Raw genomic sequence first — 26,987 nt, forward strand, 5'->3', positions numbered from 1 at the left:
CATTCATGCAACCATCATCCATACAACCAGGAGATGGACTTTAACCCACTTCCATATACATGGATTATGCAACCAGTTCATAACCCAAGAGGAGGAAGTTTGAAAATTATTTGAGATATGTTATCACTTTACTTTCACAAATAGTTTTCTTTGGTGGTGGGTGCTTCCAAATATTCAACAATTAGCTATCATTCTTCCATGAAGTCTTTGGTGGAATATTGGTTGTTGCTCCATTCACACCCTTCTGATTGTTGTTGTTTTTTTAAAAAAAACTTCTGAACATACTATCTAGAAATAAGATATCTTGGTTTCATTATCCCTTTGCTGTACAGTGATCTCTCGATTAGCGCGGGGGTTACGTTCCAAGACCTCCCGCGCTAATCGATTTCCGCGTTATAGTGGTGCGGAAGTAAAAAACACCATCTACGCATGCACGCCATTTTTTTCATGGCCGCACATGCGCAGATGGTGGAGTTTGCGTGTGGGCGGCGGGGAAGACCAAGGGAAGGTTCCTTCAGCCGCCCAACAGCTGATCTGCTCCGCAGCGCGGAAGCAGCGAGGAGCCGAAGATGGGGTAAAGGCAAAGGGGAAACCCCATCTTTGGCTCCTCGCTGCTGCCGCGCTGCGGAGCGGATCAGGTGTTGGGCGGCTGAAGGAACCTTCCCTTGGTCTTCCCGCCGCCCAGGCAAAGGGGAAACCCCAAGATCGCTTGCCGCTTGCCGCTTGCCGTATTGCAGCTTGGAGCCTTGCTTCGCCTCCTTCGCTGCAATACGGCAAGCGGCAAGCGATCTTGGGGTTTCCCCTTTGCCTGGGCGGCGCTGGGGCCATGCGGAGCCACTCATCTAGGGGGGCGTGGACCGGCAAGGTGCCCTCCGCTCTCTCTCTTTCTCTCCCTGTTACCGGTGTGGTATAAGAGAGAGAAAGAAAGAAAGAGAAAGGAGGGCGACTTGCCAGTCCACGCCCCCCTGGATGAGCGGCCCCGCATGGCCCCAGCGCCGGACTCCGCCGTTGCCTCCGCCCTTGTTCGGCTCTGCAGCTGAGAGGCCACGTCCACCCCCTCCTCGGTGTCCCCGGCACCCAGCGTCCCCACGCCGCCTCCACCTCCCGGTAATGCACCTGACCTCTGCCTCTCTCTTTCTCTCTCATATACCACGCCGGCAACAGGGAGAGAAAGAGAGAGAGAACTAGCGCGGACTTATTTTTTAATTAATATTTTTTGAAAAACCGCGTTGCAGCGTTTCGCGCTAATCGAGACCGTGCTAATCGAGGGATCACTGTATTAACTCTGTTTTCTACATGGTGTATTAGTTTCCATCATGCTTGGCTAAAAAGGCCAATGCAAATAGATGCTATAGTTCAATACATTTTGAGGGCAACAGTTCGTTGGCATTTATTCCATAAAACAATGTCCATATTTTGAACACTTTCTTCCCTGGTATTATGTGTTAATACCTGTCTAGATTCTAAATAATTGGAAAAATGAGAATGGAGAGCAACTTGATGGAAGAAACAAAGCCTTGAGTCTAACATTGTCCTGTATTGCAAAAGACATTGGAATTATCCTGGTCTCTTTCTTTGAAGTATCTGAACAATTGGTTACTTAACAATGTGAATTCTGTCTTGTAACTGTTTGCTTAACAGTATGACATTGCAGAATGAAAAATGTAAAGTTTGTTAATTGATCTGATCCCAGTCTTGAATTTAGTGGCTGTTGCAAGAGTTCTTGTCTGTATTAGCTTATACAACCTGTACAGAACCTAGAGTTAACTCACTTCTGGGAACCTACTCAAATTGAGGTAATCCTTTACTAACATTCTATCCCCTTTTCTGACCTCAAAGTAGGAATGTGAAGGAGTGACCACAAAGTGGATCTGATGCAAATTGTAATAGCTGTTTGTTCTATTTTCACATTTAGACACTTACACACAAACACCTGGCAAAACACCTGGCGACCTTGCTGATCTACATGGGAGGATCACAAAATGGGGAGAACACAGATAACGAAAGAGGCTTAAGCACTCTGTATGCAGAAACGCTCTGATCAGGCCAACATTATGCAGGTTGTTGTTTTTTTAACTGGAAGTATCAAAGATGCAAATCAAATCACAGAAAAATAGGATGCTGGGCAACATTAGGAAAAATGTGTGAATTGTGGTTCACTGTAGAAGCAATAAATTAAGTGCCTTCTTCATACTAAACACTAACCTGGCATAGCATATTACATAAAGAGGTTATTTGACTGTATTTGCAAATTGTATTTACTTAGACTTATGATTATGCATGGTGCATGTCTTATGATAGTTGCTGATTTCTCCTCCCAGGTATAAGACTTACTACAGTTTTCCCTAGCTTTCTTCACTCCCCAAATGTTTGGGTGACAGCTCAGCCAAAGGAATTGGAGGAGTTAGTCCATCCATCTGGAAGGCACACAAATTGTAAAAAGTTGGTGTAATATATGTCTGAGACTAAAACATACACTACGCATGGTCTCAGCCAACCAGACAATATAGTTATGGCCTGAGGTAGATTTATTTATGGTTATGTTCTCTGGCTGATTGAGTCTGGGAATAATATATGTCCTGCACTGTACACTAAGCTGTACATTATCCAAATATGGCTGCTTGCTAGTCATATTGGTTGGAAGTGCAGGTGGGGGACAGAAGGAAGAACTGGCATAGCGAGCAAATGCACTCATACTTAACCATGAGTCTAAATAAACATCACATAAAAACTGGCCCTCCTCCATCCAATTTTGCAATATGGGAACCTTTCCTAACACAAGTGTTATATAGGTTACTGAAATAATCTAGATGCATTTCTTTAAACTCTCAAGAGCTGTATAAATGCCTCCAGATTAGTTTTTGGAATTTCTGTTTGTTGCTGTCACTGCAAGCTGAATGTACTGTATATCTTACGATTTGGCTCAGGGATTTGGGAAAATAGCAGAAACTGGACATAGGTCCACTGTGATATCCTTCTCTTCTCCCGCCCCCTTTCTGTTACCCCTATAACAATCTTCTGGATCTTCTATTGGCAGTCTGCCCCCTCTTGCCCATACTGTATTTCCTTTCTTGGAATTTTGGCTGTTGTGTTTTTTTGACCAGTGATGATGAATGGACTTTCTATGGTAGAGATTTTCAAACTTGGCAACTTTAAGACTTAAGGATTTCAATTGCCAGAATTCTGGAGAATACTTTAGGACTTTCTGGAGAATTCTGGCAGTTAAAGTCCACAGGTCCTAAAGTTGCCAAGTTTGAGGACTCCTGCTCTATGGCTTCTTCTCTTGTGCCTTTACTTACTAGTTCCAACAATTATGTCTTTGGTGTTGGCAGAGTTCACATTTAAAGTAGTCCTTAAAAAAAATTGTTGTACGCCACCAGGACAATATGTGAAAAAGTGCTTGGGAGAGGAGATGTTGCCTAGGAACAGCCAAATAAGAGACAAGTAACCCACAACTGCATGGAGCAGTGTTTCCCAACCTTGGCAACTTGAAGATATTTGGACTTCAACTCCCAGAATTCCCCAGCCAGCATTTGCTGGCTGGGGAATTCTGGGAGTTGAAGTCCAAATATCTTCAAGTTGCTAAGGTTGGGAAACACTGGCATAGGCAAGAGGCTTAGAAGGAATTCCAAATTCTTGAGCTATAAAGTGACAGTGGGAAAATTGTACTTTCAAACTTGCAAGTTTCTGTTAATGTAGCTTTAGAAGGAAGTAGAATTAGTGTGTGTTTCCTGTCTGGTCTACCTGTTGAGGCTTTATCTATTGTATTTGTTAATAGTGTGGACATCAGGTGAGTTAGTAAATTATGGAACATTAATAAACATTCCACTTGGATTTCAAATCAAATTACTTCATTTTTGAAACCAAATGCTACCATTTTGACTGGAGGGAAAGTTTCCACTTGGGGATCAGAACATTACTCATTGTAACTATTGCCATCACAGAAACCCTTCTAAATACACATAAAAATCCTAAAGTGGCTCAAAAACCATCTTAACTGTTGAATAGCAAAGTTTGACGATCTTCTCAATCTATGAGACAGCTTTTCAGTTCTTGATAAGTAAGTCCGTTCCTGTGCATGTTCCAGTATTTTGTTCTTGGCGAGAAAATGCAAGCACTGATGTAGTTCAGAAAAGACTGTAATAGCGCAAATGGGCAAATGATACTAAACTAATTTCATAGCTGATGGGAGAAGAGACAGCCAACTTTCTTCTACATTTGTATTTCATCTCTCCCTTATGTATTTTTCTGTTTTATGGAATCTATCATTTTACATTTGATAATAAATCCTCATTTCCTTGATCAATTTATACCTAATCTTTCTTATAACCTAAGATTAAGGATAAAGTCTGGCAAAGCAGTATATCAGCATTAGAATAAATGATAGCAGGCCTAATTTGCTATTTTCCTAACAAATATGAGTAGCCTAATGAATGGAACTGAACAGAATGTATTATGGCTATGCTTATGAGTGCATAATTTTCTAAACTGGTCTGAAAATACAGCCTTGGTTGGGAATGACATCCTTTAATCAAATGGCTTTAGTGCCCGGTGACTGACTATAATTGCAGTTATAATGAAATAATGCTCAACACAAAACTTTACCTGTCTGTATGTATTCCACTCCCATTCTGCTATAAAGGCTGGCTAGAATGTTTCCCCTACTTCTATCTATTGACTGGCATAATAAATAATGAACTATGTGCAACCCAATAAAGGATTTAAATTAGATTAAATTAAGGATTTTGCAGTATTCAAAAGAGAGATGGACTGGTGGTTCTGGACTATAGTATATTATGCTAGCTGTTTAACATGAATTTCAAAGTGGCTTGTGTCTCCTGGGTTCCCTACCTCTAAAAAAAAGAACAGGAGTTCTAGATGTGCTGCATTAATAATAATAATAATAATGATAATAATAATAATAATAATGATAATAATAATAATAATAATAATAATAATAATAATAATAATAAAATTATTATTATTTGATTTATGCCACCCCTCTCTGAAATATCTCTAGGCAAACCATTCACAGGGGATTATGCAAAATAACTAATGTACTCAATACTTGGAGTAAATATAGAACAAAAATAAGCCCAGATTTCCTTTTCTTTTGTTTTGCTGTTTATTTCTATGAAGAAGAAAAATACTCTTTAAGAAATTTGCTCTCTGGAAATTTAATAATTTGTTTAGGTTGCAAGATTTAATTATTAACAAGATGAAAATAAAATCTTCTGCACCTTACTTCACAATGAATTAGTATACCTGATTTACAAAAACAGGGAATATTATAAGAGGGAATATTGTGGTATACCTGGTCCTCAGTTAATAACTGTTTGTTCAACAACCATTCTAAGTTAGCACTGGTGAACAAGGAGACTTCTAGTCTGTCCTCAAAGTTGCGGCCATCACAGCAACCTCACAATCACATGATCACAATTCAGATGCTTGCAATCAGCTCACACTTACAATGGACACAACATCTTGCAGTCGCATCATCACTATTTGAAACCTTCACTTCCAGGTCAATAGGGAAGTCAGCAAGTGATTGAAAATGGCAATCAGGTGACATTGCGCCTAACACCCATGTGGGATTTACCTAATGACCACAACTGGAACTGCAAGTTGTAAATCAACGCAATCATTTGTTGTCATGCTTTTGTCAAGCACAAAAAAATCAAGAATTCAGGCAGTTCAAATAAATATGTGTGTAGGTTTATCAAGTGTTAGAGCTCTCTACTACTATCAAAGCAAATTGGCAATAGATAAGAATCAACGGAATTCAAGATGGGCACAAAGAAATTCGAAGCTGATGATGCATTTGACTCCTCCCTCAGAGGGGCCTGGCCATCTTATACAGAAGGGAAAGGGGGGACATGATCAAGACATTTAAATAAGGTTCAGGAGGGAAGTGTTTTTAATAGGAAAGTGAACACAAGAACAAGGGGGCACAATCTGAGGTTAGTTGGGGGAAAGATCAGAAGCAACGTGAGAAAATATTATTTTACTGAAAGAGTAGTAGATCCTTGGAACAAACTTCCAGCAGACGTGGTTGGTAAATCCACAGTAACTGAATTTAAACATGCCTGGGATAAACATATATCCATCCTAAGATAAAATACAGGAAATAGAATAAGGGCAAACTAGACAGACCGTGAGGTCTTTTTCTGCCGTCAATATTTTATGTTTCTATGTAACAGCACGCGTGCCAGCAGATATGGTTCCACGTGCCACCTCTGGCACCTGTGCCATAGGTTCACCATCATTGGCTTACATATAAGGCTACTCTAGTATATTATATGTTGCAGCAAATTTACCTCAGATTTGTAGTAATAACAGTAGAAAAATGCATCTAATAATAAACAGCATCACAAATGCAAGAATGTTGCCTTAATTTTTGTATTTGAGAACGAGAAGCAATAGAGGATGGGAGGAGTTGATAGCAAAACATAATGTAGGGGAGAATAGTAAAATTATAAAACCTATACATTTAGTATAAAGTTATTACTGGTGACATTTGTGATTATGCTTTTACTCTAGTGTAGCTGACTTAAATCACATTCCACCCTTAGCATGTTATCCAAAATAATCCTTATATTACTACTCCCTTTCTCTTTCCTGAGAGATCCAGGGTAAGATTAACACTATTATTCCAAAGGACTTTGAAGCCTTTTTTCTCCAATGGAAAACAGAATAAAGACTACCGTCCACTTACTTCCTTATTTATAGAAGGGAAGTAATGGCTATAACTACCATCTTGCATTATCTGTTACCCTGTGTGAAAAAACCCCTCTCCCAAAATAGCAGATAGCATCTGGAGCTGAGCACAACCAGTCCTGACTCCATTCATTCCTCAGATTGTGCTTGCACCAGTCTCTTCCATGGGTTCATTTTCTTGACATTTCCTTACTCTTGCCAATAGCTTCGCTTCTCAACCTTTCAGAAGTTGAGAGAATGGTACAAAGGCGTACAGTATCTTTACAGCTTGGAAGCTTAGAAGATTTGGGTCTGGCTATGATTCTTGTAGAAAATGACCAGAAAATTGTAAACAACTTGGAGAGGAAACACTATCTTTTTGGCTTTCAAAATTGGGATCAGCCACCGAAAAGAAATTTAATACACCATTCTCAGCCTTAAGTCATAAGAGAACATTGGTTTCTTAGATGTGATAGTACTTTAGGCAACATTAGAGTATGCCCAGTATTTTATAGAGCTGTCTAAATAAAACATGATTCAAGTTCCTTTTCCTCTCTGCAAGAGTTCCCACCCTAAAACGGACAACAAAGAACACAACAGACTGAGAGGAACTGTAGGACATGGTTTTTCCCCATGAAAATAATTGCTTATTGAGTAAAACACTGTTCTTTCTAACCCCACCTTTGGTGATTGTTGCATAGATAGGGTTTCTTTGAAGCCTTTTGCAGTCCTTTTGACAAGATGAAGGATACAAATGGATACATAAGATGCATATAAAATACTTCCAGTATATTCAACATAATTTCTGCAGCCGTAAAATAACTTTCTTACCCACATCTCCCCCTAGTGTTGTGCATTTTAACTGAGAACATAACATATACAGTACAGTGGTGGCTTTCTGTTGAAATGCAGTCTTATCCAAATTCTTGACTCAGATGCAAAGTGAGCAGTTGCAACTCTCTCTGGGAAAGAGCCTTTTCTCTTCAATGTACATCACAGTCTGCAGTGGGCACTCAATATGTTTCTTTTTCAGGTGGAAGAGATAAGCGCGGAGGCCCCATTCTAACATTTCCAGCACGAAGCAATCATGACAGAATACGACAAGAGGACCTTAGGAGGCTCATTTCATACCTTGCATGTATCCCTAGGTAAGGGCATCTTTTATGTATTATGGCTTGAAGCTGCAGCGAAACAAAATCATTTACAGGGGGGATATTTTGCGGATATATGACTGGACAAATGTGCTTTATTCTTTCATTCTTGTATTCTATGTTATACAATTTTTGTAATTATGTAACTACAAGGAGAGCTTGTCCTGGAAGGAATACATCAGGGAGAAAATGGCTTTGACAAAATTAGCTTTAAGGGGCATTGCTGTGATTTTACCCAAGTACTTTACTTAGGTATTTGACAAACAGCAATAGTGAAAGCATCCTTCCCCTAACTTCACATCTTAAGAGGCGAAGTCTTGAAGCTCACCTTGTGATCTTCTAATTATTAGTTGCCGTGAAAACCCCTAGAAATGGTATTAATTCAAGGTTGATTCAGCCTTCCATCCTTCCAAGGCGGGTAAAACGAGGACCCAAATTATTGGGGGCAATATGCTGACTCTGTAAACTGCTTAGAGGGGGCTGTAAATCACTGTAAAATGGTATACAAGTGCTATTGCTATTCAGCATGATACTACAAGGGTGCTTTTCTGGAATTGTTCATTTTTCAGATGACTGCTTCTTGTTATGATTTGCAGAGCTTTTCAAAAGTTTCAGTGCCAGGTTAGATTCTAGGCACTGCTAGTATCTGACTAGAAGAGCCAAATCTGCTTCGCAAATTATTGAGTGAGAAAATGAAAAAGACAAGAAGTAAAGCCAGAGGACAGTGAGACAGGCGTTTACACATAGCCAGTAAATAGTTAAGATTGCCTGCCAATCTTAATCATGCTGGATAAAAATCTTAAGTTTTTTTTTTAAGTCTGTATCACCAAACTTGGAAAATTTCCCAGAGAATTTGAAGAATAAAATTAAGGGATTGGTTAGGATGAATGAGGACACATGGGGAACTGGAGGAGGTTTTAGAAGGAAAATGGTTGTCTTGGTTAAATAACAGCCAATTGGAACAATGGACTAAAAAGTGGTTTAGAGAAATTGAAGAGTGTAGTGAGTTAACAAGGTTTGAGGAATTAATTATTGAAAAAGAAATTTTAAAAGGGAGAAAATAAAGTTTAATGAGTGGAATTTGTAAAATATTGTTGAGGGAAGAGGTGCAGGGAAATTTAGAAAAGATGGTATGGAAAACTGAGTTGAACATACAAATAGGGCAACACAGTTGGGAAGGAATTTGGCGACAAAGAGTGTTGAGAAATATGTCAGTAAGAATAAAAGGATTATTATAAAATTCTATCTAACTCCGGTTAGATTAAATAATATGAATCAGCAGCACTCAGAAGGAAGGAATATATTTATAAATGTGGTGGGATTGTAAATTTGTGGAAAAATTATGGAAATGATGTTTAATGAGATTGAAGAAATTGCTGGAATAAAGGTAGAAGAGGCACCAAAGATAGCATCTCTCTCACTATTGGAAGATATAAAGTGTAAAAAAGAAACTAAAGATTTGATAATTTTTTTGACCGCAGCAAGATTAATGATTTCCAGGAACCGGAAGATACGAGGTGATTACTGTTTGGAAGAATGGTACAAGGAAGTATGAGATATTGTCGTAAATGATAAATTGACATGTAATATTAACATAAAGGGATGCATAACAAAAGTGAATGAATTCAATGGAATTTGGAAACAGTTTCTAATGTTTGTGTTTTCTGGGGAAAGGGGAAGACTACCACCAGAAGAGGCTTTAAGATTTTGGAAACAGGAATGATCCCGAGGGGTGCGGGAGCACTCGTTAGTTATGTGTTTAACAATGAATATTTAAGCCAATAATTCTTATATGTTATGATTTATGTATGTTTAGATTGTATTATTTATATTTATTTTATTTTTTAAAAATAAAGAACAAAGGCAAAAAAAATATTATGTCTTGAGACAAATTTTTCACAAGTAAAAGTCCTAATAGATAGCCAGATGAAAATGTAAACAGAATTGGCAGATGAGCTATCCTTTTTATACTTGTAATACTTCTTGCCTTCTTAATTGCTGTTTTATTTCCTTTCTAGTGAAGAGGTGTGCAAACGAGGTTTCACAGTAATTGTAGATATGCGCGGATCAAAATGGGACTCTATTAAGCCACTTTTGAAGATCCTACAGGAATCCTTTCCATGTTGCATTCATGTTGCACTGATAATCAAGCCAGATAACTTTTGGCAGAAACAGCGGACTAACTTTGGCAGCTCCAAGTTTGAATTTGAGGTAATGTATTGCAACAATGTGGGATTTATTTTTTACAGTTTTGGATGCGCCAAGTAAAGGGAAACCTGCCTTTTGAGCCTCCTTTCCAGATGTTTATATATTTAATACCTGCATTTGTTTAAAAAGAAAATCTGTATTGCTGGACCATGGGAGGAAATTACAGAGCTATATTTAGAATAAAGAGTGTAGGGAAAGGATGCAGTATTGCTTCATCTTCTAAGCAGTCATTAAATACATACCTCCTCCTGAGATAGAAGAATAAGCTAGAAAATACATAAATGCCAGTCATGACCCAACTTGGCTGGAAGTATTTGCCTCTGCTCACTAATGAGGATCCATGCTGTTAAGGATATCTATCTGCTATTCAAACATGGAAGAATGTTAGCAGATTTAAGCAACACGGTATAATCCTTCCTAACTCACATATTCTCATAATAGCCTCACATTCTTCTTAATTTATTACTCTAATTAATGCAGCCAGAAGGTCTTCTATTCCCAGTTCTGAAGGATCCTTTAGACAAGGCAGTACGTTTCCTTCGGTTTCTTAAACTCCTTTTTTGGAAGTTACTCACACCAATATTTACCATTCATAAGAACCAAAATAGAATAGCTATCTCTTAGGTCTAGTAATAGGCTCCACCTAGTATCCAATCAATTAGTTTTGTCTATTTTGAAACTCATTCTCATCATCCATATCCTATCGCATTGCTACCCTGAAGACTGAGGTTGCAGAGTATACTCTACCGGTATCTTGAAAAACTAATCTAACAAGAAGTGAAGAACACAGACCCTGAACCTATCAAACTCCTTCCTGCTTCTATCACGATTTTATTTAAAAGCCATCTGAAGGCAGACTGTATCAGATTATTAAAAATATAAGTCCCTTATTAGTAAAGAGTTCCAATATAGGGTTGCATTTGGTGATTTTCCGGGCTTCTCCTGTATCATGGTCAGTGGCACTCAGTATTGGCTTGGTGTTAGGAGCAAAAACTTCTGATGCAAAATTGTGTGTCAAGGACTTGATTAGGAGGCAGTAATCTTGTCCCACTGCATATTGCTGAATACTTTGGGGGATGGAATGGTGCAGAATATCCCTGGCATTGCTGCTACTGATAGATGGGTCTTTTTTATGAGCCTTGTGGAGTTATAGTAGGGATAACCAGTTTCTGCGGAACAGATATTTCACAACAAGCAGACTAACAAGCAGCAGTTAGGAACATGTAGTCTCTGAATATGTTTCTCCAGTATTAAAATAGATGTTTTATATTGAATATGTGAATATGTTTTCCTGGGATTAGAATATACTATAAGAAGCAAAAGTAGTCCTTGTGGCTGCCCAGCCAATGCCTTCCTCCACACTACCTCCATTGAATATTCTTACTATGCAGTGACTGGTTGAATTGGCATCTCCCTCCTCATTTACACCATGTCAGCAAAGCAGAGTGGATCATACCCACTGTCAGAGCTGTGGGACAGGCATCAACCACAAGGGATAGGCAGTCCCGCACGTAAGCCACTCCCCTGCCATGCAGGGCATCAAAGATGAAAGCCAGCATCTTGAATTGCACCAAGCTGTCTACAGGGCACCAGTGATGCAACTTGGCCTTATGTGCAAGTATCATGAGGTGCCCATGACTTCACATGCCGCTGCATTGTGGAGAGTCTGAGAATTCCAAATACAGTGGTACCTCTACTTAAGAACTTAATTCGTTCCGTGGCCAGGTTCTTAAGTAGAAAAGTTTGTAAGTGGAAGCAATTTTTCCCATAGGAATCAATGTAAAAGCAAATAATGCGTGCAAACCCATTAGGAAAGAAATGAAAGCTCGGAATTTGGGTGGCAGGAGGAGGAGGAAGAAGAGGAGGAGGACAGTCACTGCCGAAGGAAGAAGGTGAGGTGAGGGGAATAGAAAAAAAACAAAACTTTAAGGCGTAAAAAAAAAAAGAGGGACTGAGGCGGCGAGGAGAAGCACGCGCCTCCCATGCACCCGGCGCGAGTCTGCCTCCCATACACTGCATCAGAGAGAGAAACGCAGAGGGAATGGCAGGAAACTGGCCAGGCCTTCGTGCCGCTCTCAAATTTCCTGGGAAATTTTTCCGGGCTCGGGTTCTTAAGAAGAGGCAAAAAAATCTTGAACACCCGGTTCCTATCTAGAAAAGTTCTTAAGTAGAGGCGTTCTTAGGTAGAGGTACCACTGTACTTTTCAAAGGTAGCCCCCTTGCAACCATCCAAGGAGGTGACTACAAGGTGAGGTGATTGTAAGCAGTGTCTCCCAGTCTAGGGACAGGTGCAACTGACAGGCAGGGTTTACTTGTGCAAAACTTTTCCTGGCCACAATTGCTACCACTTGTTCAAGCAGAATCTATCAGATTGCACACTAACACTCCCTGGGGAACTATAACCACATTCAGAGTTAAGAATGGAACCTCATTAGACCTTTTAGTGAGGGTATAAAACTCCCGTCCTCTCAGTCTTGTCAGGGTTCAAGGGAAACCAGTTCTTCTCCAACCAGACCTGAATAGTCTCTAGGCACCATGTGGAGATATATAATTATCATTAGTATACATGCTAATAACCTCACTCAGGGTTTTAAAATGTATATTCCAAATAGCAGTGGGAAGAAAATTAAGCCCTGTAGCGCCCTGCAAAACACAGACCTAGGGGTGGTTCCCACCCCCACCCCCGACTGGAAGCAGCTATATAGGAACCACCACTGGCAGTCTGTACCTGCCACTCCTCAGCCACTTCATCAGCCAAGAAAGTTTCCATGAATTATGGTAGTGTAAGCTGTTTAAGAGACCAAGGAGGCCAGGAATTGGGTATACTCCATCCACCCTGAGCTGCCTCGGTACTTATTTACTTATTTGCTTTTTATGTGCTGCAAATATTGCTCACAGGAATTGTGTTTCTTAAATTGATCCATTTTCTATGCCACTTATGGAAGTGTTGCTATCGGATGATTGATTAAATGTATTAAATAGAACAGTGTTCAGGATTGCTTGATCAACGCAGTAGCAGCAATGGGTGGAATTGAATAATTGCTCTTTGCAGAAGGCAGCCTGCTAGCAGGAGAAGCCCATCACTTTGTTGATGTGTGGGGGAGGTGAAATTGGAAGAGTGTTAGGCTTCTACATACTTTTTAAGAGAGCAAAGCTGTCTGAAGAGAACTGGGATATTCATACTGAACTAATTTTGGAGGAAGATCTGCTTTCTCCTTTGCTACTTGTTTGAGAATGGACACTGTGGTGGACACTGTTGTTTTGGGCGTAAAGTTCTAAAGCAGAATACAGTGTTCCCTCGATTTTCGCGGGGGATGCGTTCCGAGACCGCCCGCGAAAGTTGAATTTCCGCGAAGTAGAGATGCGGAAGTAAATACACTATTTTTGGCTATGAACAGTATCACAAGCCTTCCCTTAACACCTTAAACCCCTAAATTACAATTTCCCATTCCCTTAGCAACCATTTAGATTATTACTCACCATGTTTATTTATTAAAGTTTATTAAAAAAAATATTTATTAAAGGCAGATGAAAGTTTGGCGATGACATATGACGTCATTGGGTGGGAAAAACCGTGGTATAGGGAAAAAACCCGCAAAGTATTTTTTTAATTAATATTTTTGAAAAACCGTGGTATAGATTTTTCGCGAAGTTTGAACCCGCGAAAATCGAGGGAACACTGTATATCTAAAGTACTTATATCTTGATAGGCTGCTGGTTTGGTCAGAAGAGAAAAGAGAGATAAACTTTATGCACCCCTTGCTCACGGGGCCCTTATATAATGATTACACAATGCTGAACCAGATTACATCCTGTGCTCTGTTGTGAATACACACAGATGCTTCTCCACAAGTTGTAATCCTTCCCTATGCACATTTGTGCATTGGATAAAGGTTCCAGGGAGAAGGGCCAATTGGCATATTCACTATTGGAAGTAGAGTTTCTTGGCATGCCCTTATTTCCTGCTTTTGTGATAACTCCAGTTTGGATTAATTTATTTCTTGGGTTTTCCAAAAAGGATAGTGAAATTCGTCAATCTAAATTGGAGACATCTCAGATTATTTTATTTGGTACCTTCCTATATTGGCCTTCTTAACATGGTATTATAAATCCAAATTTTGGCTTCTGATTCTGACTTATAGGAGAACATTGAAATGAGATTGCCTAGTTCATGTACCTAATTGCATGATTCAAGCTATGAGGGAACAATTACAAAATATAAGCCAGTATGGGTGTTTGTTCTGGTATAGTGTGATTGGACACACAATTCATCAGAAGACCAAGTTACCAGCAAGCCATCTTGCATTTTAAGATCAAAACAAGAGGTAGTTTTGCCTCATCCATGAAATTAATAAGATTATGAGTCAGGATTTTATCCACTGTGGTCTCAGTTTTCCTTGTTGAGAAAAAAAACCTGTCAAGATTCATCTGTAGTTTTTCAGGAGGCAAAACTCAATATTTATATTTTAAGAAGACATTGTAATCTTGACTATTGGAATTGTAGTTGACTCCACATATGAACTTAGTACTTTGCATTAATTTGTGTTAGCTTCAGAGGGGCAATGTTTTTATCACCATCACCATCATCATTAGACTTTATGCCACTATACACCTCCATACGTATAGCATATACATAAATAGTCACAGATTACTGACAGTTCAGTGACCATTCAGGCTTACAATGGCACTGAAAAAGGAGGCTTATAACTGGTCATGAAGCTTCCAGCTGTCGCAGCACCTCCACGGTCATGTGATTCCAGCCTGGATACTTGCCAACTGGCTTGCATTTATAGTGGTTGCAGAAACACACACATACCCTCCCACCCCCAGGTAAATGATCCATCATTTACAACCTTCCCTGCTGGCTTCTCACCAGCACAGTCAATGGGGAAAGCAGAGAGAAGGTTTCAAATCACTGCAATAAGTCGCTTACGCCTGCTTGGCAGCAGCCATTCAAACCCTGCCACAGTTGCACCATGCTTTGCGGGCTGCTTGCACACCCTTCCCCTGATAGACAACAGCCATCCTCTTCCTTACTGTGCTTTACTTGACTGCTAAACTTCCTGCAAACTGCATGGAACTTGCTTGATAACCCACAATCCTCATTTAACAATGGTTCTGGGGAGTGCTGGGATTGCTATCGCCAATCATTGCAGTTGCATGAAGCCATGCTTTACATCCACCTCGCTTAATGTTAAAAATACCGGTTCCAATTACTGTCATGGAAACTACCTATAAATACAAGTTGGGAACAAATGAGTTGGCTCTTTATATGCATGTTAAACTTCAGTTCCCTGATTCTGAAACTGATTCTTATCTTTTGCCTAAGAGATCACTTAATTAAATAATAATAATCAATAGCCAGGCTATGTCAAATCACATCTTGGTTAAGCACTGGGAAATGTGGCCAATTTAAAATAGAATACAATAGAATAGAATTTTTATTGGCCAAGTGTGATTGGACACACAAGGAATTTGTCTTGGTGCATATGCTCTCAACGTACATAAAAGAAAAAGATACATTTGTCAAAAATCATGTGGTACAACACTTAATGATTGTCATAGGGGTCAAATAAGCAATGAAGAAACAATCAATATTAATAAAAATCTTAGGCTACAAGCAACAAGTTACAGTCATACAGTCAACATGGGATGAAATGGGTGAAAGGAATGATGAGAAAAACTAGTAGAATAGAAGTGCAGATTTAGTAGAAAGTCTGACAGTGTTGCCGGAATTATTTGTTTAGTAGAGTGATGGCGTTCGGGAAAAAAACTGTTCTTGTGTCTAGTTGTCTTGGTGTGCAGTGCTCTGTAGCGATGTTTTGAGAGGAGGAGTTGAAACAATTTGTGTCCAGGATGTGAGGGGTCAGTAAATATTTTCCCCGCCCTCTTTTTGACTCGTGCAGTATACAGGTCCTCAATGGAAGGCAGGTTGGCAGCAATTGTTTTTTCTGCAGTTATAATCTTTCAGGATGATCTTGCCTTGTCTAAATTAATATCCTTTAGCCATTTATGAAACTTGTTCAGAACCCCATGTGTATAGAGAAAAGATAGGATGGTCAATAGAACAACTAAAACTGGTGTTACTTCATGTTCTGCTCATTGGGTTTGATATACGTAATTTGCCATTGTACCTAGCATGCATATTTGTGTGCTTTATTGTACCATGCCACATAGCTAACAATCAATCCTTGCTTTTCAGACAAACATGGTGTCTCTGGAAGGCCTTACCAAAGTTGTCGACCCTTCTCAGTTAACTCACGAATTTGATGGCTGTTTGGAATATAACCACGAAGAATGGATAGAAATCAGGGTTGCCTTTGAGGATTATATCAGCAATGCCACTCATATGCTCTCTAGGTTGGAGGAGCTGCAGGATATATTGGCCAAAAAGGATTTGCCTCAGGACTTGGAGGCAGCCAGGAGTATGATAGAGGAGCATTCACAATTGAAGAAAAAAGTCATTAAAGCTCCTATTGAGGACCTGGACTTGGAAGGGCAAAAGCTACTGCAGAGGATACAGAGCAGCGAGACTTTCCCTAAAAAGAACTCCGGGTCTGGAAATGCGGATCTCCAGAACCTCTTGCCGAAAGTATCTACTATGTTGGACCGGCTGCACTCAACACGGCAGCATCTGCATCAGATGTGGCACGTACGGAAATTGAAATTAGACCAATGCTTTCAGCTCAGACTTTTTGAGCAGGATGCAGAAAAGGTAAATGTAAACTTTTATGAGCTGGTTTTAGGTGATTGGGACATGCATAACTTTGTTCTTTGGAAGCATCCTGCATTTTTCCCCTTTAAAACCTAGATTTTATTATTCATCTGTTCTCCTGGCCCTTCAGCCATAGGAAGTATGTGATGATTAATGCTGCAGGAAGAAGAGGTGACTTTTTAAGCAAATTATATTGCAAAGCCTCCTTTAGTTAGTAAGCTTGATCTGAAGCAGCCTTTTCCAAGCTGATGCCCACAATATATGTGGGATTCTTTTAGTAGAACCGGACACCAATTTAAGAAAGGCAGTTAGAATAAGAATAGAATAGAATAGAATAGAATTTTATTGGCCAAGTGTGATTCAACACACAAGGAATTTGTCTTGGTGCGTGTGCTCTCTGTGTACATAAAAGAAAAGTTCGTCAAGAAGTTGTAAATTATGATAGGCAGACAGGCAGAGAGAACCATATAGTATATGCATACATACTTAAAGAAAGAAAAAGAGGTAAGTGGAATTTTGGCCTCTAATTTTCAAATTCCTTAATTCATTTATTTTTTTTGTAATCCGGCAGTTTTTAAACATTTATTTTTATCCCTCTTTTTTATTCTTATGCATGCATTATTGGTGGTAATTTGGATACCTATCCTTTGCACAATTCAGAATAAATCACACTTGAAATATCTAAAAAACAAGACTAGGAAAAAGTATGAGATACTGGAGTAATATTTATTTTTATTGTTATTATAAATCACTTTAACCTAGCTAATTTGATTATTTAGGCAAATTAATCATAACACTGGGATTTGAGTGAAATATCTTATTACCCGTACACATATGTACATGCTGTTCTCAGCCAAGGTTGGCTTCAAGTCTGGTTTGCAATTAAGACCCAACACAGAACAAACAGCCCAATAAAATCATAATCAGTTCACTATTATTACTGTAGCTTGTTCTTTTTTGGGACTCCTGCCATTTTTTTTTCTGGGCTGAAAATCAGCATCTCTAAAGTTCTTTCTTTCAAAGAGGGCTTTTTCAGATAACCTAGCAAGCTTTTAACTCTACATTTTCATCAACAGCTAAAATATTGCAAAACCCTCAAGGCAGTTATATACCATTCCCTTCTGTTGAAATAGCTTTTTGAAGCATCTAGCATCTACATAAGTAGAAGTCAAATAAAAGACATAGGCTGTATAGTCTTTCAGGCTATTCTAATTTCAGTCTTCAAATAGGGTCTTTTTCATAGCATTAGCTCATAATGGGAAACATGGCAACTAAGGCTGTGAAAAACACTGAATCTTTTTTGAATATGAAGTATTCAGCTTTGCTTGGAGTGGGAAACAACCATAGTACTGAAATTTGAGATACCTACAGTGTGGACTACTCTGTTTTGAGCTAGAATCACTTCCAGAGTGCTGGAAACCAGCGGTTTTACACCTAAAAATGTTCCTCATACTTGAAACATAGTTTGATTTGGAATGTTGTGCATATCCCTGTTTTTAGCCATGCCTTAATATTCCATTGTTTGAATTTTATTTTTATAGATATTCAGAAAATATATGGTGTTTTCTATCTAGATGTTTACAAGCTTTCTTAGCGGATTGAATAGCTGAGAAAATCTGAATAGATTTTACCTAATTCATATCCTATTATGGGGACAGATTTCCTCTGTGGAAAATACATTGATCCAGCACCCCATACATATAGGAAATGTTCCCCAAAATTTAAGATTCAGCAGGGACTGGAAAGAAGCATCTGGAAATAGATGATTGATTCATCTTTTTTGCCAGTGACAAAAGGAGATGATAAACATGAGTTGGAACAAATTCTAATTACTCATATTTTTCTTCTTTAGCTGGAGAATTAAATAAGTGAAAAAATGTTGTTAGAATGTAACATACACTTGGGTTTTGCACTATTTTATTCTAAGAGAAAACATGTGGATACCATTTTATTTACATTTCAGGTTTGCTATGTCTGATTATCATTATTATAATGAAATAGACTGGTCCATGAATGTTTATTCCATATGAAATTCTGTATTTGGTGATTTTAGAAATGCTATAGCTCAGATTGAACTGTGTTTGATTGCAACAGTATTTTAACTTACTGTACATTTTAATCAATATCTGTATCTTCTGGGATTTCCTCTTTAATCTTTGTTATTAAAGTAAAGGCATCTGGGCAGCTGGCCTTAGACTTACACTCAAACTCAAACTCATAGAGCTGTTTGGGGCATCTTGATTTTCTTTATTACTTTGCTTATATTTAGGGAGATGATAAGACATACAAATTAGATGATGAAGCCCAACTCCAACTCTAGTACATAGCATTAGAGAATATTTGTGTTTGTTTATTGTAGCAGCAGAGAACTATAACACATGGGCTTGTATCAAAGCTGTAAAAGATTATAAAGCAGAGAACCACCCAAGATATTATTATTTGGATATTTTATAGGACTCTTTTAAATTACACCTATATCATCTTAACTAAGTAGCTGCTAAGAAAACAAACAAGCATTCATTAGCTAATGAATAAGTGCATTTTAAAAAACCAACCAGTTGTAGTTAGATAGTTTAATTCTCCTCCCCCAAATTCCAAATAGTCATGCCAAACTTTCACATTGATTCTTACTTCTAAGATCTCAAATATAGCATGTAGTAAATGAAAACTTTATTTCTAAAACTTTCTAAATTAAAGCTCCCTCATTTCACTTTATTGTTTATTTTATAAAGGCATTGAATTTGTAATTGTCAAAATTTAATTGTTGTCATTTCTTCGCAACCTACTACACTACAGAATTAGAAATTCTGAACAACTCAGTTAAAATGTGGCTTCAGGGTCAACAAGATAGTTATTTACTCCTGGAATTACAAAAGAGGATGGATAGATTCTTCAATCCTATTTTGTGACTCAGCAGTCTTCTTTCCTAAACAGATGGTATGATCTTGGAGCATTCCCAAGTGATAGTCCTGAGGGAGCACACTGTACTATAGGTGCTGAAGCTAGTCAGTCTGGTGCCACCCAGGATTTTATGGATATCATTACAACAAATAGAACTATCTAAGTTTGTCATTGACCTGACATGTAGAGGAAACCCTGGATTTGTTTTTTTGAATTAAACAGAAAACTGCTGATCTGGACTGGGATTTGACATTCCACTATCATGGATAGCTCCCTTGAGATTATCAATGTCTTTTCCCCATTGTATTGTGGCGTTCATGTTTATGGTAGGCACTTGTGTTGAAGTCCTCTGACTTGCCCATTACCATATGGGGAGGGGATTGTGGGTTTTTGCATTCTGATATTTCAATGTTACAAATTGCCCAGATTCACTTTGTATGTATAGAGTGGATTTATAAATTTGTTTAATAAAAAATAAATTAACCCTATTGCCACTATCTCCTTTACCTTAACAATAGCATTTAGAGATATACTACCTCATAGTGCTTTATAGCTCTCTCTAAACAGTTACAAATATCAGCATATTGCCCCCAGCATTCTCCACTGCAGCTGGAAGGAGAGTCCAACATGGGTAGTTAACCAATCTTATTGGTAGAGACTGAGTTAATTATTTATATATTAATTAGGTACCGCCCCCTTGTATCCCCCATGAGCTTAGTTTTAAAAACTCTGTCTAAGAGTAGAGACTTACTGAGTTTGAGCTAAGCTAATTAAAGCTAATAAATTGCTTATAAATATATTTAAAAATGTTAAAAAAATGTTTAAAAAATGTTTTAAAAATGTTGTAACCTGTTTAATGTTCTGCTTTGTTTTTCAGGCATAGCTGACAGCAGTGGAACAGACAGCAAGGGGTCCCTGCCCTCCGCGGGCAGCACCCCCAACGATTCTCCTCAGGGGTTTTGTATTCCCTCCGAGGGAACACCCCGCAGAGGAGCATCCAGCCTGGAGGTCCCTGGCCCCCGAGGCCACACTAAGGCTGCGAGCCGAAGGTGGGGGGGTCCGCCCCCCCCACTGGGAGGCTTGGAATCGCTCTCCGAGATCGGCGAGGCGCGCCGAAAGAGCGATCAGCTGTCCGGCAGCTGGGAAATGAGCCGCCGCCGAAACCGCCGCCGCCGGAGGAAAAAAGCCGCGGATAGCGCTGCCGGCACCGCCGCTGCAACAGCGCGACCGCTGAGGCCACCAGGCTGATCGGGACAGCGGAGGCGAGAGCCAGGGCGACCACCCTGGCGGGGACCGCCATTGGTGGCAGGGCGCGGAGCGGCGAGCCCGAAAAGACCGCGAATGGCACGGGCGCCGCCATCTTGGCCAATCCGGCGCGAAAACCGGCAATTCTGGCGGCAAAGGCGCGAGAGTGGGCTATGAGACCCCAGTGCGCATGCGCAAGAGGCTAAAGTGCCGAGGCGCCATTTTTACTGTGACTTGCAAGAGCGTGGAGCCAAATATTACTTTTCTGAAACTACTAACTGTGAGTACAATGGAAGAGAAGGCAGGGACTGACAAAAGCAGTTCCCCAGCTGCCAAGGATAAGGGCAAAGGGAAGGCAAAGGATAAGTCTAAAGCCTCCCAATCTTCCAGTTCCTCATTGAAGGAAGCAGAGAAGCGCATTAAGGCCCTTGAAAAGAAACTGGAAGCGGCCCTGCAGCCCTCACCTTCTGGACTGCCCCTTACACAGCGGCAGCAAATGACCCCTGAACAGCTGATCTCCCAATCTCCCCTGGGGACCACTGGGGCCATGCTAACAGGGGACTGGTCGCCTGAGAGACAATTTGTACCTATGCCTCAGGCCATGCCATCACCTGGCACTTCTTGGAACAGACCGGGGTCTGCAGGACACTCGGTCAGAAGCCTACAAGGGCCTTCAGCTACGTTTACACCCACGGCAGCAGGCTTAAGAGGTCCCTCTGGCTCTTGGCAGCAGATGACACCTGACCTTCAGGAAATCATCGCCAACGTTTACTCACAGGGCATTGCTACGGGGGCGCAACAAAGCGTTAGGCCCCCACAACAGGCTCCAGAAAGAAATCCTTGGACTGTACCGCCCCCTTCTGGCGTGGGGTCGCTAATGGAGGAACCACAGTTTGAGGAAAGTGACAGAGAATATGATTGGTCAGAGGACGAGACAGTGCCAGATCCGCCACCGACGGTAGGACTGTTTAAACCGGCACTCTTCAGGACCTTGCTTTGTAAAGCCAAGCAGGTGATGAACCTTGCAGCTGCTCCTAAGACAACTGACCCTACTGACACGACAAAGACCTCTGAAGCACTTCTTAAAGAAGCTCAGCCCGAGACTGAACACTTCCCAGCATCCCACATATTTGTAGAGGGAGTTAAACGCCCTTGGCAGCACCCAGCGGCCGCGCAGGGGCCTTCGAACATTGAACGGAAGTTTTACACCTTTGATGAAGAGGTCGAAAAACTCCTAGAGTTTCCGCCAATTGACCAGCCAGTAGTGACTCTGGTGTCCAGTGCGCTGGTGCCCTCAGAAACTGGCGACAGCCTGAGGCCAGAAGATAGGAAGGCGGAGATATTGTTGAGGAAGGCGCATCAGGTGTCGGGCTGGGGATTCAGAGCGGCTGCCGCGGCATCATTCATCAATAGAGCATCCATTATGTGGTTGCAGGAAATGCAGGCCAGGCTCGGGCCAGAGGACGGTCGTCTCCGGCAGGACCTGAGCAAGCTACGAGCGGCAGCGGAATTCTCGGCAGATGCCACCCTCCATGCGGCGAAGTTCTCGGCTAGGAGCATGGCAACCACTATGTCGTCCCGACGACTTCTCTGGCTGAGAAATTGGCCAGCGGACTTAAAATCTAAGTGGCGGCTGGCCTCAAGTCCATTCCAGGGATCCATGCTCTTCGGGGAGAGTTTGGAGAAGGTCCTCATTGAGGACAGGGACAAAAAGAAAGTGCTCCCCAGGGCCAATAGGAGACAGGACCGCAGGTCCGCCCCATACGCAAGGCGCCAGAACCCCCGATGGGAAGCCAATACAGGTACGGGTCAGGCCCAACGACCTTTTGCTCAAGGTCAATACAACCAATACAATCAACCGGCCTTTCGTTCTGACCGGGGATCCTTCCATGACAGACCCCGAGGTTACCAACAATCGAGACGGCCCTTTCGAGGCGGTAACCAGAGAGGCTTTCGTCGCTCCAAGTGACTCAGCCGGGATGCCGATAGGAGGGAAACTCCAACATTACAGTCTCTCCTGGCAACACACATCATCCGACAAATGGGCCTTAGCCACCGTTTCACATGGACTTCGACTGGAGTTTGTCCAGTCTCCTCCACCTCGTTTCCTTCACTGTCCCGTAATACGGGACTCACAAAAGAGGCTACAACTCCGAGAGGAGATAAAGCATTTATTGGACATTCACGCTATCGAGCCGGTACCCCGACAGGAAGAGGGCAAGGGGTTCTATTCCGTGATCTTTATAGTACCCAAGACCTCAGGAGGATGCCGGCTCATATTAAACTTGAAACAACTGAATGTTTTCATAAAGTACAGGAGGTTTCGAATGCACTCCTTACAGACAATCATATCTTCCATACGCTCCCACGATCTATTAACCTCAATAGACCTCAAGGAGGCGTACCTTCACGTGCCCATACATCCCAGTCATCGCCGGTTCCTTCGCTTCTGCACCGAGGGGAAACATTTCCAGTACAGGGCCATGCCATTCGGCCTCTCCTCGGCCCCTCGAACCTTCACCAAACTGCTGGACATTTTGACGGCAGACCTGCGACAAAGGTCAGTCCGACTGATGGCTTACCTGGACGACATAATCGTTTTGTCCAGGTCGCCATTGGGAGCCAGGAACGACTTGGCCAGGACGATGCAGACACTGGAGTATCACGGTTTCACGATCAATATGGAGAAGAGTCACCTATCTCCCACCACCAGGTTGCTTCATCTCGGAGCAGTCATAGACACCTTATCAAACACGGTATCTCTTTCTCCAGACAGGCAACGTACCATTCGGCAACTGATCTCCAGCATTCAGCACAACAGGAGAGTTCCCTTGGCATTGCTATCCAAAATCCTGGGGACGTTGGTGTCAGCCATAGGCATCGTTCCCTGGGCAAGACATCACATCCGGGATCTGCAGTGGTTCTTACTCCCAGCTCAGCGAACCAGGAGGAGCCATTGCAACACAAAGGTTCGTGTCCCACGGGCAGTCAGAGAGTCCTTGCGCTGGTGGACTTCGCTAGCCTTAAGCAAAGGTTCCCCATTCCGGCTCCAAAGTCCAGTAACACTCACGACAGACGCCAGTCTTTTCGGATGGGGCGCACACATTGGACAGCACATGGCCCAAGGCCTCTGGTCAGACAAGGATTTGGAGCCAGTCAACATCAATTTCCTCGAATTGAGGGCGGTGTTTTTGGCCCTCCAAGCGTTTACCCCGCTAGTGCAGGACAGACACGTGCGGGTCCTGACAGACAATGTTGCAACCAGGGCCCATCTCAACCATCAGGGGGGCACGAGGTCACAGCGCCTCATGGAGGAAGCCAACCATCTTTTCGATTGGGCCGAGACCCACTTGGCATCCTTGACGGCCGAGCATATTGCCGGCATCAGCAATACTCAGGCGGACTGGCTGAGCAGGACCATTCTGGATCCATCGGAATGGAGCTTGGATCCCGCCATCTTCCAGCAGATGACCCAAAGATTCGGCACTCCCTCAGTGGATCTGTTTGCCAGTCAGCAGAATGCTCAACTGCCCAGGTTCTACACGCGTTTTCCAGATCCAAGGGCGGAAGGGACCAACGCCCTTCTTTCTCCTTGGCCTCCCGGTCTGATGTATGCTTTTCCCCCCACCAGTCTCATTCCCAGGGTGGTGGAGAAGATCCTAGCAGAGAGAGCGGAGGTGCTATTGGTGGCGCCTCATTGGCCTCGACGCCCATGGTTCTCAGACCTGGTGGCACTATCGGTGTCACCACCGTGGAGGATTCCGGACCGGATCATCGCCCTCAGTCAGGGGAACCTGCAACACCCGGATCCCCAGTGGCTACATCTAACCGTGTGGCACTTGAGAGGAGCAGACTGAGGCAACAAATGTTACCAGAGAAGGTCATTGATACAATGCAGGCAGCACGACGTCCGTCGACATCAAGGATTTACCAGGCAACCTGGCAAGCGTTCTGTAAGTTTTGTGAACAACGTCATCTGAATCCGAAGGAGACATCGGTAATTCCGGTGTTGGAATTTCTGCAGAATGGGATAGACCGGGGGTTAGCCCCTAACACCCTAAAGAGGCAGGTGGCAGCCCTTGCCACTATGATACAAGTTCCAGAGGCACGCTCCTTGGCCTTCCACCCATGGGTGAGGGACTTTCTACGAGGAGCTACAAACAAACACAGCCCGCCAGTCCGGAGGTTTCCGTCATGGGATCTCACACTGGTACTCAAAGCATTGACAACACCACCGTTTGAACCTTTGAGGTCCATTTCACTACGACTATTATCTATTAAAACGGCCTTCCTGGTCGCAATCACATCGGCACGTAGAGTGTCTGAAATAGCGGCCTTATCAGTCAGATCAGACCTCTGTATATTTTATCCAGACAGAGTTGTGCTAAGATTGGATCCCACTTTCATACCAAAGGTGAATTCTGTGTTTCATAGAAAGCAAGAGTTGATCCTACCTGACTTTTGTACTCATGGAAATCATCCATCTGAATTGCGATGGCACAAAATTGACGTCAGGCGAGCCTTGAAAATCTACATCAGACGTACAGAGACGTTCAGGAAATCTGAACAGTTGTTCATATCATTTTCGCCACACAGGATGGGTTTAGGCCTGTCTTCTAAATCCATTAGCCGATGGCTCAAGGATTGTATCTTGGAAGCTTACAAGGCTAGGGACCAGACCCCACCACCAGGACTGACGGGTCATTCAACACGTAGCGCGGCCACATCAGCTGCCTGGGCCACGCAAGCATCCATAGAGGATATCTGTAAGGCCGCAACCTGGGCGGCTCCTTCCACTTTTGTTAAACATTATAAGTTGGATTCGTTTGCTTCAGCGGACGCAGCGTTTGGAAGGCGTGTTTTGCAACGAGTTTGTGCCTCCACGACGTCCCTGACAAGACCTTCTCCCTCCCATGGGCCTTAATCTTTGGCATATCCCATGTTGGACTCTCCTTCCAGCTGCAGTGGAGAAGGACCGTTGTACCTACCTGAACGGTCTTCTCGCTGCACTGGAAGGAGAGTCCAAACCCACCCGGCACTGTTTAAGTTCAGGGACGCCGGAGTTGGGAAGACATTGTTTTCGTTGGATAGTTGACAATAAAAATTGGTTATCCTCTTACATTGTCTTCGTTTTTAAAACTGAGCTCATGGGGGATACAAGGGGGCGGTACCTAATTAATATATAAATAATTAACTCAGTCTCTACCAATAAGATTGGTTAACTACCCATGTTGGACTCTCCTTCCAGTGCAGCGAGAAGACCGTTCAGGTAGGTACAACGGTCCATCTGGGTCCTCATTTTACCAATCTTGGAAGGATGGAAATTTGAGTCAACCTTGGGTTGGTCAGGATCAAATTCATGGTAGTGAACCATGTCAATCTGCAATATTGCACTCTAACCACTGTGCCACCATGACATCTTTGCTGCTTGCCAGAATTACCTGGGAATCTTGGAGCTGAGAGCAATAAAGTAAATAGAAAAGTGGCTAAGAAGCAAATGAAGGAACCATAATGAATGTAATCAAGTACAGTAATTATGAGAATTCATTATAGAGCTTATTTTATGGCAAGGAAGGAATAGTTTTATATCATTCATTGTATTTTTAATAATGGATGCTTGTTCTGAATAGTGAAGCATTTGTAATACTTTGATCTCAAAAGGGACTTGATGATATCCTCCATGGCTTAATATGGCAAGGAGATAGCATAACCAGATAAATTTGGTCAAATCTGCGATTGTTGAATAAGTTCCAGTTGTTGAGGCCTGAAGATGAAGATTATGCTCATGGATAAATTCAAACCAGTTACGTATGCAGGTAGTCCTTATTAGTGGCTGCGACCATTTTCAGTTGAGGTTGAAAAAATAATTTTGTAGCCATTCCTCACAGAAATGGAAAGAAAAGGAAAACTGAAGTAAAATTAGCACAGTTACTGCTTCACTTGATGAGCGCTTCAGTTAATGATTGTGTTCACAATCCCAGTTGTGATCTCTAAATGAGACCTGGGTATATTTGTTTGTCTTGATTTGTTATATCCAGTAAGAAGGGAATAGTTAGGTAAATCTAGCTAAG

At 41.7% G+C, this 26,987-nt stretch overlaps 1 protein-coding gene across 2 annotated transcripts in view; it reads left to right on the top strand.

Annotated features, from left to right (window-relative positions):
* TRIO (trio Rho guanine nucleotide exchange factor) overlaps positions 1 to 26,987 on the top strand; it is a 304,905-nt gene that overhangs the window by 111,897 nt on the left and 166,021 nt on the right. For both annotated transcript variants that reach the window (XM_070747107.1, XM_070747108.1), the window contains exons 3-5: positions 7,730 to 7,844; positions 9,866 to 10,058; positions 16,258 to 16,770. In XM_070747107.1, coding sequence (XP_070603208.1) covers positions 7,730 to 7,844; positions 9,866 to 10,058; positions 16,258 to 16,770 — 821 coding nt within the window. The remainder of the gene's footprint in view (positions 1 to 7,729; positions 7,845 to 9,865; positions 10,059 to 16,257; positions 16,771 to 26,987) is intronic.

Source organism: Erythrolamprus reginae, chromosome 3, assembly GCF_031021105.1.
Source record: "Erythrolamprus reginae isolate rEryReg1 chromosome 3, rEryReg1.hap1, whole genome shotgun sequence".
NCBI lineage: Eukaryota > Metazoa > Chordata > Lepidosauria > Squamata > Dipsadidae > Erythrolamprus > Erythrolamprus reginae.